Source organism: Asparagus officinalis, chromosome 5 (assembly GCF_001876935.1).
Source record: "Asparagus officinalis chromosome 5, Aspof.V1, whole genome shotgun sequence".
NCBI lineage: Eukaryota > Viridiplantae > Streptophyta > Magnoliopsida > Asparagales > Asparagaceae > Asparagus > Asparagus officinalis.
The window spans coordinates 30809313-30826161 of NC_033798.1; the positions used below are offsets into that span (position 1 = coordinate 30809313).

The following is a 16849-nucleotide window of genomic DNA, read 5'->3' on the forward strand; positions in this document are numbered from 1 at the left end:
AACCCCTGATATATTTAAATAGTAACGCCATAAACTACTTTTATTCCACTAGATTATTTGGGATGTCCCAGAAAACCTTCTTGGATTTTAAACTTTTGGCACACGACCCCTCTACTTGTAGCTACGAAGTAACTAAAAATGCGGGCATTTAGTTCAAATCCTCAAGAAAAATGATGCGAACAGAGCAAAGATAATATTATTGAGATAGCAGAAACTCTTATTGGATTCACAATAGAAGAATTTACTGCAAAGAAAAAAGAGATAAATCTTAACCTTATTTAAGTAATAAATTAGAAACACAAACACTAATAAATATATATATATATATATATAATATATAATATAATATATTATATATATAATAGAAATATATAGCTACACTTGGTGCTCCAAAAAATCAATTTTGGAGTACCCATGCAAATGTAATTAGTGTCCGATATTGCGCTCTCTGATATTTCCCCATAAATACGCTATGATCGGTTTCTGTGAAGTACCATCTTCCAAGATTGGTAATTATTTGGTTTTGAGGGCATAATTAGTATTTGCCACCCGTCTTCCTCTGCCGCCTTTATTTCTTGCAATCAAGAACTGAAGCACACAGTTTTCAAGATTAAATTTTAGTCAGGAATCTGGAAACCACTTGCAATTCCTACAATTATTCGCTTGGATTCGCAAGTACAGTTTGCTTACTCTCTAAGTAGGCCCATAATTATCAGACCGAGAAGCGCGGTCGTGCGCCTTACAATTTTTAAGTGAGCCATTGCTGGATATGTTGGGAATCAGACGTCGAACAATTCTTGGGTTCCTTGGACCCATTATCATCGGACAGGCGCGATCTGTGCTAGGCTCACTTTGTGCAGCTGTCCTCTAAGACAAGGTGTTCTTTAGAGTTGCTACTCTTACGGCGCACGCTCGATCCTAACCGGCCCCGATGTCCCGCTCATCTCGCGTCGAGCGAAGATCGAGGACGACGTAGTGACGGTAGGCTTCACAACCGAACAACCGGGTCTGCGAAGCGGTGTTGGGTCTTCTCCTCTCGACGATCTTCGCAAGTGTCGGCGAAGCATTCACTCGCCGGACAATTGGTCCCGCGGTGCCGGGGAACCTCTCGTGGGATCTCGACAGAGCGATAACGACAGATCACGCAAGCACTCGCGAGATGGAGTCTCGGCTCGGCACCGAGCGATCCCCGCTCGATTGCTCCGACGCCCTCCGGTTCAAAACTGAACAGCCGGATCGGGACTCCGAACCGCTTGCAGCGTTGACGATCTTGTCGCGGATGATCTTCAGGTGTTGACTGTGCTCGGAGTTATTGTAGCGGAAGATAGTCTGGGTCGCACGCCCCCGCCCCCGGGCTAGTGAAGAAGGGGGGGGGGTCCCCCCGCACGCCCCGCCCGCCAAAAAAAAGGAAAAAAAAAAAAAAGGGTTTTTTGTTGTGGTGTGGATGTGGGTGTGGGGTGGGTGGGCCAAAACCCCCCCTGTTGTGCTGGGCCCGCCCCCCCCCGCCCCCCCCCCCCCCCCCGCCCCCCCCGGACAGCCCCCCCCCCCCCCCCCCCCCCCCCCCGCCCCCCCCCCCCCCGCCCCCCCCGCCCCCCCCCCCCCCCCCCCCCCCCGCCCCCCGCGCCCCCGCCCCCCCGCCCCGCCCCCCCCCCCCCCCGCCGCCCTCGTGGGGGGGAGCGAGCGGTGACCGGGATCTCTCGGAACGCGTTAATCAATCGAAGCGTACCTGGACTCCTGGGGCCAGATCAAAGTCGACGATAGTGGATCTTCGGGTGATTCTTGCCGCTCGGAGACGGGGAAGTGGCCGCCGGTGGCCGTTGGCGCCGAGTTTGAAGATGGGGGAAGCGTGAGTAAGAGCATCCCTGGACTCGCTGGTTACTGGATGTTCACGACTTCAGAGCCTCCGAAGCCTGCGGGGTTCAGGTCGCGACGCCGGCCGGTTTATGCGCGCGACCCCCGAATTAGAGCGGACGATCATCATTAAGGCCACCTTGGTCTGGGTCGCCGCGGGGTTCCCCGCCGCGTTTTAGGGCCGGGCGAGATTGGCAGGCGCGCGACCTCGAGGTTGCTTCCTGAGATTCGCCGTCGGCCCCCGGTTTTCTTAGAAGCAGTTGCTTTGATGAGGCGGAGGATTCGGAGAGGCAGGAACGGAGGTTAAAGGACACGGTCTCGTCGGGGGTAAGAAGCTCTCGCCATCCCGAACACTTACAACTACTCGCTTTAATAAAAATTAAATAAAATTATTTTAGAGCACCAAAGCAAGTCTCATATATAAACATACTATAATTATATATATATAATATTATACCCTATATAATACATACCCTATATATAATATACACTAATATATACTCATTACATTTGTCCATCATTAAAACAGAAGAAAAAAATCAAAGCCCGTATTTGCAGAAGTTCATGTTGAATATCAAAAATACATTCAGCTTCTTTGTGAAGTGAGATGAGAAGACAAAAGATGAACAAGCCTACTCTAGCTTGATGCCGCAATCAATATAGATGATGAAGATACTATTTTAGAATTTTCCAGGAAAAGATAAAGATGAAGAAGGGTTTATCTCGGCTCAATTAAAAAATAAAACAGAAGGAATAAGAGACAATACTTTCTGAATATTTTTATAGAATAGTTTAAGCTTTTTTTAGTAAAATTAGGAATCTTTAGAGAGATTTTCATGACTCTAGCTTGATGCCGCAATCAATATAGATGATGAAGATACTATTTTAGAATTTTCCAGGAAAAGATAAAGATGAAGAAGGGTTTATCTCGGCTCAATTAAAAAATAAAACAGAAGGAATAAGAGACAATACTTTCTGAATATTTTTATAGAATAGTTTAAGCTTTTTTTAGTAAAATTAGGAATCTTTAGAGAGATTTTCATGAATATTTTTAATACTTTTATATGCTTATGTGGATGCTTTTATCATATAAAATTACACTAGAGTTCACAATAATATTTAGTTTATGATTTTTTTTGTAAAGTCTATCAATAACTAGCAACAAACTCCATATTCTCTTTTGTGTCAGTTTAGCCCACTTTTAAATCAATCATCTTGGCTTATTGGCTTTAATTATTCATCTTCATTTCATAAAGCTATTTTTTCAAGTGTTTTTCTCTTTTGCAACATTATACTTTTTTAGGTCAAGCTTAGTTTCATGTCGTCCAAACAATATGAAATTCATATTGGTTTCAGATTATATTTGTCTCATGTCAATCAATCATCAATATGAAAACTTAAATTGGGTGTATCACATTCAAATAATATCATAGAAAATAAATAATTACAATACTAAAGTTTAAAGATATAAGTGAGCAAAAACTATCAAAGTGGAAAAAAGAAACAAATTTTAATAAGAAAATAAACCAGAAATAATTAATTAATTATGGTATTTAACCACATGCATTGCATATGCATAAAACCTAGCTTTTAACTAAAAGGCAAGGTTATTTTGCTCCTTTAAACCTTTCACTCATCTCGTATCTCAAGTTAAAGAGAAAACTCATGGAATCAACTACTTTTTACATGCTAAAAGTGAACCTTTATCAATTAAGGTATAAAAAAAATTAGTATAACTTATCTATTCACCTAGAAGAAATGTGAATTCTAGACTATTATATTAAGAGCGGTCGGTTCGGTTCTTTCGATTTTAAGTATTCTAAAACTAAACCCAACCAAATTTTTTCTAAAACCGAACCGAACCGAACCACCAAAGTTAGACCGGTTCAGTTATTTTAATTGGTTTGCACCGAACAATACTCACTCTAACAGGTAGTCAACTCGAGACTCCAAGTCTCAGAGGAATACTTATTCGTGTATGAAAAGATAGTATCTTGTTAATGAAACCGTATTTCTGGTTGAATAGTGTTTCCTAATCCCACCCGCATCAAGTTACAAATTCCATATAAATTAATGCAGCGGCAAACACCCCAAAAAAAGCATTCATACCTGCAAAAGTACAAGCTAATTAAGAATCCAAAAACATGTCTTCTTCCGACCAAGCCTCAACCTCTGCGACGGCGACCACAACGAAAAGGATGATAATACTACGTAGCAACGAGGGGGAGAAGTTCGAGATGGAAGAATCGATCGCAGTGAAAGAGTCAGAGACCATCAAGAACTCTCTCCTCGGCTCCTCCTCCGTTGACAACTCTCAGCCTCACACGGTTCCTCTCCCCAACGTCGACGCTCCCACCCTCGCCAGAGTCATCGAGTTCTGGAGCCATCGCAACGGCGAGTGGACGTCCGATGAAGAGAAGAACAGGTGGGAGTCTGAGTTTGTGGAGGGGATGGAGAGGGAGGAGATGTTGAGGGTGGTGATGGCCGCCAACTATTTGGACTCCCGGGCTCTCTTCGAGGTCACGTGCCAGGCTTTCGCGGACATCATCAAGAACATGACCGTGGACGAGGTGAGAGATTATTTTGAGATCGTTGGGGATTACACGGCGGAAGAGGAGGCTGAAATTAAACAGGGCTGAGGACCCAGGGGCGTCCAAGAGAACCGCGACATTATTAATTAGTTCAGTTTGCCGCGTTTAAAGTTTTATCAGTTAGTTAGCACAGTTTGCAATTTTTTTTTTTTTTTGAATTAGGGTTTAGGCTGCTAGTATTATATTTTGGGATTGAAGATTCTTAAACGTAGATTCTGATTTGTATGAGTATTGATTTTTTTTCCCCTTGCTTGCTCGTGAGGATTTACGCGCTAATGGGCTTCTGAACGCTTGGCTTGACATCTTTGCTAGTGATGGTTTACGCGCTAATGGTATATGTCGGAGTCTCGGAGAGAGACGCACTGAATTTGAAAAATATTACAATCCCAAGTCTACTTTAATTGTAAATTAGTTGCCCAAATCTTCTTAAATTTTATATTAGATCTTCAAATCTCTTAGTTACTTTTCTGATACCTCGGGATATGTTGTAGTTACACAAGTGACCTTGGAATTTATGTATCTGTTGTGCGCAACGGAAATTTCGGCAGCACTTCGACAGCACAACAAGAGAGTCAGGTTGCAATAGGAATTCCTGTTTCACAAAGGAAACAAGAACCTTAAGCAAAATATCTCAACGAAGTGAAATATCAGCTCCCTCTCATCAGTTCTAGGACTGACCTGTCGAGGGAACCTAAGTAAGCTATTACAAATCACACAAATAGCGAGACAAACTAATTTTACGTGGTTCGGCAAATAGCCTACGTCCACGGGGCAAGGAGGGGAGAGATCTACTACTAGAGGGAGAGAATACAACTAGGGTTTATAATTACACAACTTAAACCCTCAACCAAGCTCTCAAATCCCTCACACAAATATCTCTCTCAAAAGGATGCAAAACTCTAAAAAATCGGCTGCACAAAACTCCTCTTCAAAACAGCGCCGAAAAGAATCTCTACTGTTTTTTTTTCATGCTGTTTTTTCCTTTCTGCTTTTCTCCTATCACGAAGCCTCTTTGCACCAAACCCTAGATGACACATTAGGTACCTATTTATATTGATATGCCCGCTGGAATCAAAGTGGCTGCCTACAATACTCTTCGTGGGCCTTCTCTTCGTGGGCCTGTCTGTTCTGGTCCGTTCATCTCCACCTCGGTGAAGTTTTTCCAAAACTAAGCCGACACCAAAGTAGCCAAATGTCCCACTTGTTGTGTCCAGTACGCCGTGAAGTTAATTCACGACAACGGACTCAATCCACATCAAGTCGGGAACCCGAACGAGAGTCCAAACAATCTCACCCCCATCAAAATCAACTAATCCAAATCGGCTGCATCGTAAAGACTGCCTACATATCCTTTTGCCTAAGGAATCAAGCCGTCCGTAGTTCACCCAAATGGCCGCCAACGGTCTAAACAATAACAAATGTGTAATAAGTTTCGACAATGATCAAACTTATTGCTCGGAACCACCTTAGTGAGCATATCCGCCGGATTATCCTTCGTGTGGACTTTCACAATCTCCACATCACCATCTTCAAAAACATCTCGAATGAAGTGATAACGAACATCAATATGCTTCGTCCTTGCATGTAAAACCTGATTCTTCACCAAATAGATAGCACTCATGCTATCACAATAAATAGTGACGGACCTTTGCGATATACCAAGTTCCTCTAAAAGTCCTCGAAGCCAAATAGCCTCCTTCACAGCCTCCGTAATCGTCATATACTCTGCTTACGTCATAGACAAAGCCACCGTAGACTGTAAGGTGCATCTCCAATACACCGGCGCATGGGTCAAAGTGAACACATACCCCGTAGTAGACCGGTGTGACGCCCCTGGGTTCACACAAGGCTGTAGTCCAAGGTGAAACCAAGAATGTCAAACCTGCCATGCACTACACCGTGCAATAACATGTTTCACCATCACAATTCTATCACTCTAGTAGAGTCAATAACAGGTGTAGGTACAAAAGCAAGTAAGAAATCATACAAGAGATAACTGATGAAATGATAGAAGTCAAAATACTATTTCATAATCCAACATTACAGAAATCCAAAGTCAATGTCTGAAATGAATAAACTGGAGTTCTTAACAAGTCTCAAATCATATATGTATAATTAATTGTCCTAAAACTAAGGGGGATTTTAGTACCTAGGAAATTTCAACACGAGCATAGGTACGTCGAGCGAAATAATCCAAACAAGGAAACCCTCATGTATATACCTTGTATCTCAAATTGAAAATCCCTAAGTACCAAACCCATAATCTAATACATGAACAATAATAAAAGAAAACGAAACACATCTCTACTTTCAAACATGGTGTCATGTCAAACTCACATGAGTGTCATGTCAGAAAACGATTAAGTATCCAAAACATAGACTATATAGATTAAACGTCCAACCCATAGACTGCATGAAGTAAACGTCCAACTTATGGACTGAAAGTAACGAGTATCCAACGCATGGACTGAATATAACCGTTGTCCAACGCATGGACCGGATGTGACCGTTGTCCAATGCATGGACCGGATGTGACCGTTGTCCAACGCTTGGACCGGATGGTAATGCATATCCAACACGAGGATTAAATAGAAATGTATGTCCAACACGAGGACTAAGCAAAGTGAATGTCCAACACGAGGACTAAATAAAAATACATGTCCAACACGAGGACTAAGCAAAGTGAATGTCCAACACGAGGACTAAATAAAAATACATGTCCAACACGAGGACTAAGCAAAGTGAATGTCCAACACGAGGACTAAATAAAAATACATGTCCAACACGAGGACTAAGCAAAGTGAATGTCCAACACGAGGACTAAATAAAAATACATGTCCAACACGAGGACTAAGCAAAGTGAATGTCCAACACGAGGACTAAATAAAAATACATGTCCAACACGAGGACTAAGCAAAGTGAATGTCCAACACGAGGACTAAATAAAAATACATGTCCAACACGAGGACTAAGCAAAGTGAATGTCCAACACGAGGACTAAATAAGAACTTTACAAAATGTAAGTGTCGAAAATATGTATATATATGCACAAAAGATACACAAGGTCTCATGTCGCACGTGCCTCGACATGCGGATCAGTACTTGTGTCAACAGTCGACTCACATGTATAAATAACTCACTAACATAATAAATTGGTATCAAATAATTGAGGCGAACACTCAACATAGGAAAGATACATCACAAATCAACAGTGGCCAATACTATGTGGCGGTCGACCGCAGAGACCACTCCGGTCGACCGTTCACAGAGCCGAGATTCATTGGGCTCAAAACTGAGCGGCGATCGACAAATAGATAGCATCGCATCATCAATAAAAATAATTCACACAAATAATTCCAACAAATAATTTGGCTGCACCAATCTGGCTGCCTACGTACCCTCTTTCTCAAGGGATCAAGCCTCCCGTAGTTCATCAAAGATATTCATACAAATATATGCAACTCTAGTTTACCATTTATCACAACAAAACTAACACAATATGTCAATAGACCAAATCAGATCATAATCCCATTGGGATACACATATGCGTATTATAACATACTTATGACTATAAGTGTAACAATCGAGCGGCTCAAACTCCGCAAACACATCTCAAAACAACGCAAACAAACTTCAGAAAACAAGAAACTGAGGCAAACTGCCCAGGAAATGGTCTGCGCTACTGTTAGTAAAATAAGCATATCATTTGCTAGGAAAACTATTTTTAGAAATAGTTTTCTGTTTTGAAAACTAGATTCACACATCTTTCAAATGGAACTAGTTTGGTTAAATTTGGAATTAATTTGTTATCTCAAATATCCAGTTAATCATCATATATGTGCAGCAGTTTTCCTGCAAGACATGTTGTTGGTAAAAAGAGTATATCTTTCTCTATACAAATCATTTTATATATTTTCTTTCTGTTTTAGAAACTAGATTCACATATCTTTCATATGACACCAGTTTTATTCAATTTGAAGTTCAAAATCAAAACCAGATTTCAGTTGAGGTTGATCACACGGGTTGCAGTTTTCTGCATGACATGTCGTTACTAAAAAGACTATATCTTTCTCAATATAAATCCTTTTTAAGATTTTCTTTCTGTTTTAAAAACTAGATTCACATATCTTTCATATGACTCCAGTCTTGTTCAGTTTGGAGTTCAAAATCAAAACCAGATTTCAGTTGAAGTTGATCACACAGGTTGCAGTTTTCTGCATGACATGTCGTTACTAAAAAGACTATATCTTTCTCAATATAAATCCTTTTTAAGATTTTCTTTCTGTTTTAAAAACTAGATTCACATATCTTTCATATGACATCAGTTTTGTTCAATTTGGAGTTCAAAATAAAAATCAGATTTCAGTTCTATCATTGGATCAAAATTATCATCAAAATCAAATTTTTACTTTAACATAACAGTAAGCTTAAGCAAGCATAATATCGTTCATAACTTGTTAAAATTTCAACTAATTACTGGGAAGATTTGGGTAGGAGATAATCTTGCCTTAAAGACGTGTGCAAGTCTCTGAAGATGATATGAAACGACCGCTTACCGCCAAACACCACAGATCTCACATTTCCTTCGATGTTCGCCTCACGAACTCTCCCAAAAACACAAGATTTAAAGCTAGGGTTTTAGAGAGGAGGGTAGGGGCTGCTAGGGTTTGGTATTCTGATGAAGATAGATCTTTTTTCGTGCACCAACATGTTTTTATATAGCAACAAACCCGATTCAAAAAGCCCAAACCCGAAACCTATTAGAATCTGGAAACAACCCGTCAGTCTACGATATTTTGGCTGTAACTTTCTCATACGAACTCGGAATAAGGTGATCTAAGATTTATTGGAAAGCTATTGAAGAGACCTACAACTTTACTGTTTTACATTTTTACAAATTTCAACTGTATCTATATGTAAAATGCATATACTTTTAACTGGTCGTTTTTCCCAGATTCAGGCACGTGTACGTGTGCATGATATCACTTCTATATTCACATATATACATTGAATTGATCTCAAATCAATTCCTAGCATACTCAAATATTGATAAATATCATTTATCATAATATAACATATTTATTATTATTTATTATAAAATAAAAATAAAATTTTAAAATTTTAGGGTTTTACAACCGGCGCTTATCCAAATTCCTAGCATAATCCGAATCAACATAACCAATGCATAGCTACCCACCTGTAGTGTCCCGCTCATAAACTAAACCAATATTGAGTGTACCTCAAATGTACCTCAAAATCCATCTCACGGCGTCCCAATGACCTACTCCTGGATCGTGCATGTATCTCAAAACCATGCTCACTGCCTGTGATAAATCTGGTCTCGTACATACCATCTCATACATCAAGCTCCCAACCGCGCTCGCATATGGAGTCTTCGACATCAACTCTCGGTCTTCAACTGACTTCGGTGAAAGGTCAGCTAAAAGCTTCAAATGGGCTCCCAATAGTATACTAACTGGCTTTGTATCCATGCTAACATGAAATCGCTGTAGAACCTTCTTCAAATAAGTCATCTGTGTCAAACAAATTATGCCCTTCTTCTTGTCTCTGTCGATCTCCATCCCTAAAATGTGCTTCGCCTCACCCAAATCCTTCATCTCAAACTCCTTTGAAAGTTGTGTCTTCAACTCATCTATAGCAGATCTGGAAATAGAGACAACCAACATATCATCGATATAAAGTAACAAATAGATGTACGCACCTCCTTTCAACTTGCGAAAATATACACAAGGATCAAACTGGCTCCGAGTGTACGAATGATCAATCATAAAACCATCGAATCGCCTATACCACCGTCGAGGAGACTGCTTCAAACCGTATAGCGATTTCTTCAACCTGCAAACTAATTTATCTTTTCCTACAGCTCGGAATCCCAATAACATCATACTTCAGCTCATGTTCTAAATAGGACCTGATCACCCCACAAGCATTCCTATTCATCTTTTCCCATATCGCCTCTTTATATTTTGGTGGTCTCTCGTGGACCATGATAGTCTCCTCTAAGTTCTGAGCATTGATCGCATCTTGTACGCCGCTCATCCACAAACCAAAGTTGATTTTACCATCATACTTCACCACACTAATTTTGGCGTTCTGAAAACTAACTTGAACTGTACTCGCCATCGACTTACTGCTTTCACCTTCTTCTCCCATTGTAAACTAACTCCAAGTTGTAGAGAAAGAATCAAACTTTGATAGAAATTAAGAATTACCTAACTGAACCCTAGATCAAATTCCAAATAGATCTCCTATCCACATGAGGAAAGCAAAATCTCCAACGGCAACTCCTAATGCTATCTCCACCGAAGCCTAGAACTCTAAGAACCAAGCTTCACACAAGAATCTTCCTCCACCTAATTCCAAAACCCTAGATCTGAAATCTGAGCTCTAATATCACTTGTTGCGCGTAACAGAAATTTCAGCAGCACAATAAGAGAGTCAGGTTGCAATAGGAATTCCTGTTTCAAAAAAAAAAAAAAAAAAAACCTTAAGTAAAATATCTCAACCAAGTGAAATATTAGCTCTTCCTCTCATCAGTTCTAGGACTGACTTGTCGAGGGAACCTAAGTAAGCTATTACAGATCACATAAATAGCGAGACAAACTAATTTTACGTGGTTCGGCAAATAGCCTACGTCCACGGGGTAAGGAGGGGGGAGATCTACTACTAGAGGGAGAGAATACAACTAGGTTTACAATCACATAACTTAAACTCTCAACCAAGCTCTTAAATCCCTCACACAAATATCTCTCTCAAAAGGATGCAAAACTCTAAAAAACCGGCTGCACAAAACTCCTCTTCAAAATAGCGCCGAAAAGAATCTCTACTGTTTTTTTTTTCACGCCGTTTTTTCCCTTCTACTTTTCTCCTATCACGAAGCCTCTTTGCACCAAACCCTAGATGACAGATTAGGCACCTATTAATATTGCTATGCCCGCTGGAATCAAAGTGGCTGCCTACAATACTCTTCGTGGGCCTGTCTGTACGTTCAGGTCCGTTCACAATATCTACATAGAAAACCTTGAGATTGCTAATTACAATTACACGGTGACCTGAGAGCCTAATTGTAAGTAAAGACTTTTCTTTTTTTGCTACTTGGAGTTCTTGCTAGATCTTTGTTAGGTTAAAGTACTTGCACCAAACATGAGGGACTATTACGGTTAGGGCTATGACAATGGATCTTTAGTTAGTAATTTTATTGTAACCCTAACCAATATCCAATAAGAACTCCAAGCTAGCAAAACACGAATCAAAATTAACATAACATATAACTACAATAAGTAATATTAGTGTTTTCCTACACAAACTCCAGAATCATCTGTGTAAATCATATGTTAAAGAATCGAAATGTAATTAATCCTATAACCAGACCTTCAAATCTTTTTTGAAGAGTTAAATATGTTAATCCATTAGGTTAGCTTAATTTAATCATCTTGGTCATTTTTTATATTTGGGAATAAAAAAGATGATGATCATTTTATTTATAAATAGAGAGATTATCTCTTAATCCCTTTGAATATGTGTATTTGTAGACCCCTCGCTTTGAGCGGTTAACTCATTTTAATCATTCCACATTGATTTGTGAACTCTTCTTCTATTTTTTGTGTCTAACAAATTAGAATGTGTTGACTCAGTTTATACCTTTATTTTTCTGTCTGTGTTTAGCATGCTAAGGAGAGGTTAACTCCTTAACCCTTTGCCAAACGGGACCTACAATTTCAGGGTTTTTTTCTTAGAAAGCACCCACCTTTCATTGTTAATTTATACGTAAATGATATTTAAAGTAGATTTTTGTTTCAATCAACCACCTCTAGTAAAATATTTCACTAAAAACCCAAAAATACCCATAAAACTCACATTCAAGACACACGACTCACATTGTTCATGTTTCACTCTAGCTAGGATACAAGTCACGGTAGTTTTTTCGTGCATTTTAAGGTTGTCTTTGGTTTTTTAGTGAAGATTTAGCTAGGAGATGGTTGATTGAAATAAAAAACAACTTTAATGATGGTCTATATATAAATTAAAAATGAAAGGTGATTTTCGTAAAATAACCCTATTTTGAAGGTGGTTTCTGAGAAAAAAGCCCAAAGTTTTACTATTGCTATGGGCATAATTTTTTCTTCAGAAGGTTTACTGATAATCATATTTTTATTATAATTTTATACCCTTATTATCTATTTTATATGAATAAATATACCACTAATAATTGTTTTTATCTTTAAATGCAGGTTAATGAAGAATAAATCCCAGAAATCTCATCTCTCAACAAAGGCCCTTGAGTAAATGAAGAAATGAAGCAAAAGAGAAATCAAGAAGCCCATTGGAAAATCCAATTGCCAATTTATCCAAAAACCCAAAGATAAAAAGAAGAAGAAATGACAAAGCCCAAAAGCCCAAGTCCAAGAACAAGAGAAAAGCTCGGACAGCAACAAGAGAGAACTGGGTATCGACGCCGGCATCGATACCCCTATCGATGCCGGCACCGATACCCCTATTGATACTGGTATCAATATCATCGTACAGTTAGTTACGAATTAAGGGCTGGAATTTGTTATTTTTGGATAAGATTTTAATCCAATGGTTCTCATTCACTGATGTTTACTATAAATAGGGGTAGAGAGTGAGGGGTTAGAGGTGTAAAAAATTTTGTAACTCCATTTGGAGAGGAGGGTTACTTTTAATTGAGAAGACCTTCTAAATTTGTAACTATTGTTATAATTAATAAAAAAAATTCTCCATTTTAAATCTTCTTCTCTTTGGCGGATGATGATGATGGAGATGAAGAAAAGTTTGAAGGTTTGATTTTCTTTTATTTCTCTCTTTTATTTCTTTTTAGTAATTTCTTTATTATTACTTATTAGTTAGATTTACATTCATGCTTGTAGTGTAGATTTATTTTCTTATCTTTTTATTTCTTTTTGTACTTTAATTTGTAGAGTAGATTTATTTTCTTGCATTTAACAACTAGAGAACTAATTTTTAGAAGAAGAATTTGATAATCTATGCTTATCTTGAGTGGTTTGATAGGTTATACTTATGAATTCTAGGATTACTATCTTGTTGTTGTTCTTATCAATGATTTTTATTTTGACTTAGATGATAATTTGATAGGTTATACTTTCCTTAAATGGTTTGATAGTCTATACTTAATAAATCTAAATTAAAATATGACAAAAAGAGAATAGTTTGTATTTAATAATTAAGATTAGCTAGTGGATTCAATTCTAGATTTCTCATATCTTTAATTGAACCCTCCATCTTTTATTTTCTTAATTTTTTTCTCTTTTTTATTCTATTCTTTGATTCTTATTTCTCTTCTCTAAAATTCAATTTATTGTTACTTGCATATATTCACAACAATCACTCTCACTCATCATAACTCTCACACTTATTCTTTAATCTTTTTTTGTCACGCACACAACATAAGAACCAATTCTAATAACCTCACACTTATTGTTACTTGGGAATTTTCCTTTCTCTCTTTCGCTCACGGCAGTGGCTAGTTGCCCAAGTTGGGTTTCTAACTGGGCTATGGCTTGAGTGTTCGAGTTGAGCACTTGGCCGGTTGTTTGCATAAAGGAATTTAGAGTGGTGGATGACTGGGTCAACATATTGGTAGTTTGTGTAGAAGCTTTGATCATAGCTTCTAAACCCTTTTCTAAGACACTCAAACGTTTGTCATGATCAGAATTTGAAGGATTTGTAGGCTGGTGAGGATGAGGATGTTGGGTTGGAAAAGCTGGGTTTGCTTGTTGGAAATTGTTCAGAAGCCCTTCTATAACCAACATCTTGGGTAAAATATTAGTATAAAAAGTTGGGTTATAGTATAAAAAGTTTGGGTAAAATATTAGTATAAAAAGTTGGGTTATAGTATAAAAAGTTGGGTTATAGTACAACATAAGAACCTCTTGTTCATAGTTTGGAGGAACTAAATATAATTGGGCCATGCATCCTCACCCGCAGCCCAAGAACCATAACCCAAAAGCCCTTATACAAAAAAATAAAAGCAACTAACCCCCAAAAGTGTATAGACCCAATACTCATATAATCGCATTTCCAAATTACCCTTCTCAATTTAAAACTGTACTATTCCCGCAATCCCTTTTTGAGCGCTATTATCGAAACCCTCGTCGTATGCAACCAAATTTCTCAGTTTCGAACCCTCTTCCTCTCAAGACCATCGTCGTTGCCACTGCCGCCGACAACCCTTTCTAAACCCTTTGAATCGTCTTCGGCGACTTCGTCTTTGTTTTCTTCGTCTTCGTCGTCTTTGTCTCCGTTTTTGTCGTCTTCGTCGAAGACCGCCCCCAGCCCTTTCAAGACTACCGCCACTTGTCGACGACAACCCTTTCAAGACCGATGCCACTCGTCTTCTTCGTTTTCAGCGACTCTCCTTTGAATCGTCTTCGTCGACTCTCGAATCTAGGTATTCAGTCGGTTGCTTGTTCGATCATTGCCCAATCATCATCCGCTCGCTCGCTCGTCATCGGGTTACTACGTCATAGTCCGCTCGGCCGCTTGTCATCCGCCGACAAGGACCCCTCCCCCTGTCAACCGCAAGCTCATCGTCCGTTGGAGTCCCTCTTCTTCATCGAACAGTGTCACGCCCCGCTTTTTAAAATATAGGGGAATCGGAACGTGAACAAGCCCGCGACGTATTAGATTAAGGAGAATAAATAAAATAATCGTTTCTCCTCAGCCTAATACGCTAAGCATCTGGAAATGAATACAATGCAAAGGCACAGGTCCCCGATCACAGTAGCGAGAATATAATAAACAACTCAGAACATAAAATATACATATCACAACTAAATATCATCCCAGGTATAATATTCGGGTCAACATGCCCTTATACAAAAACTATCTGAATGAAATACTGGAGAATATAAAAATACACTGATCAAAAGGAAATGAAGGTGCTACAAAACAAACTGAAAGGAATGACTAAGCTTCGGCTTCTTCTTCTGCTACGTCTGCAAGACACTCATGTTGAGAATCCTCTGGCTCCTGGCGATCTCCCAGCTGGACCTCTTCTTCCTCTAAGTCTGACGTACACCAGAGAAAACAGGTGTACGTCAGCGTGTATGGCACACAGCAAGACTCGACCCCACAAAGAAAATAGAACGAACAGAAATCCAATGCGAAAAACGATACAATAACAGAAACAACAAAAGAACGTACAACTGAAATCCACAAATCAACATGAAAACACTACTAAATCATGATAACATAAATAATCCAGAATCGATCAGGTAACGAGATCATGTAGCTAGCGATCAGTCTAATCATCCAAGTAACAGGGGCATACAATAGATGGAATTAATACCTAAAAATCTACAACTCGAGACGTAGTACGTCGAGCGAAATAATCCAAACAAGGAAACCCTCATGTATATACCATATGTCTCAAATTGTAGATAATTAAATATTAATCCTGATCTATGTATGAAAAGAACAACACTGGTCTACATCTCAACAAAACTAACAAAGTCCACCACAAGACACGCAAGCGTATTATTCTTGTTTTACATGTTATTTGAATTAGGAAAGAATATTTTGATGTATATAATCGGGTCCCCGTAAAGTCGTCCGGGGGCCGCCTTCAAGTCAAGTATTGGCCCTCTGGCCCATATATATAACACTCACGATATCACGATAACAGGAAAGCGCTGTGCCCGTTTATATACATACTATATTCTCCGTCCAATTCTCCTTTATAACCCCATGTTTGTCATGTTAATTACGCAACTGTACATAAAATATTGTGCACTAGCCACGGAGTTACCGTGGAATGACTTCTGTAAAACTATGAAAATAACTGTAACCCGTAACACGTCCGATCAAGAGTCCATCGTCTAGTCAATGCTATAATAATAATAATCAAGGAAACCTCATACCGGGATATCGATATCGAGGGAACTCGGGACTCCTCACATTGGGATATCGATGTCGAGTGAGTATAGCCATGCTTTGAAGCACGCTTATAAATCATACTTTTAACAGGAGTCGTCTTCATGTACAGTCTCTCCTATTGAATAACAACTAAGTGATAAAACAACAAGCTTCCACACAACTATTCATGTCAAGCAATCCCACGCAGGTAATAATATATCACAGACTAATCAAATTAATTAACTCATAACAGATTTAGAAATTGAATGACGAGTCACATAATAATTTACGATAAAACTAAGAATTAAAATAAAGTAATCAAGGTTCGGGATCTTGCCTCGGGTTTTCGTCGAACGAATTGACGATGACGGCACGGATCGTATCTGACGCGGTGGAGCGCAGCGACGAACTCGGTCGGCGTCGGGCAGCGGCGAGCTCGGGTCGGGACTGACTATGACGTTCAGGCAGCGGGTGGCGGAGTTCAGTGAGGG

The 16849-nt window shown here is 39.2% G+C and overlaps 1 protein-coding gene across 1 annotated transcript; it reads left to right on the forward strand.

Annotated features, from left to right (window-relative positions):
- LOC109843537 (SKP1-like protein 12) lies at positions 3970 to 4653 on the forward strand. The gene has a single exon (XM_020412473.1). The coding sequence runs from the start codon at positions 3996 to 3998 to the stop codon at positions 4488 to 4490; it is 495 nt and encodes a 164-aa protein (XP_020268062.1). The 5' UTR covers positions 3970 to 3995; the 3' UTR covers positions 4491 to 4653.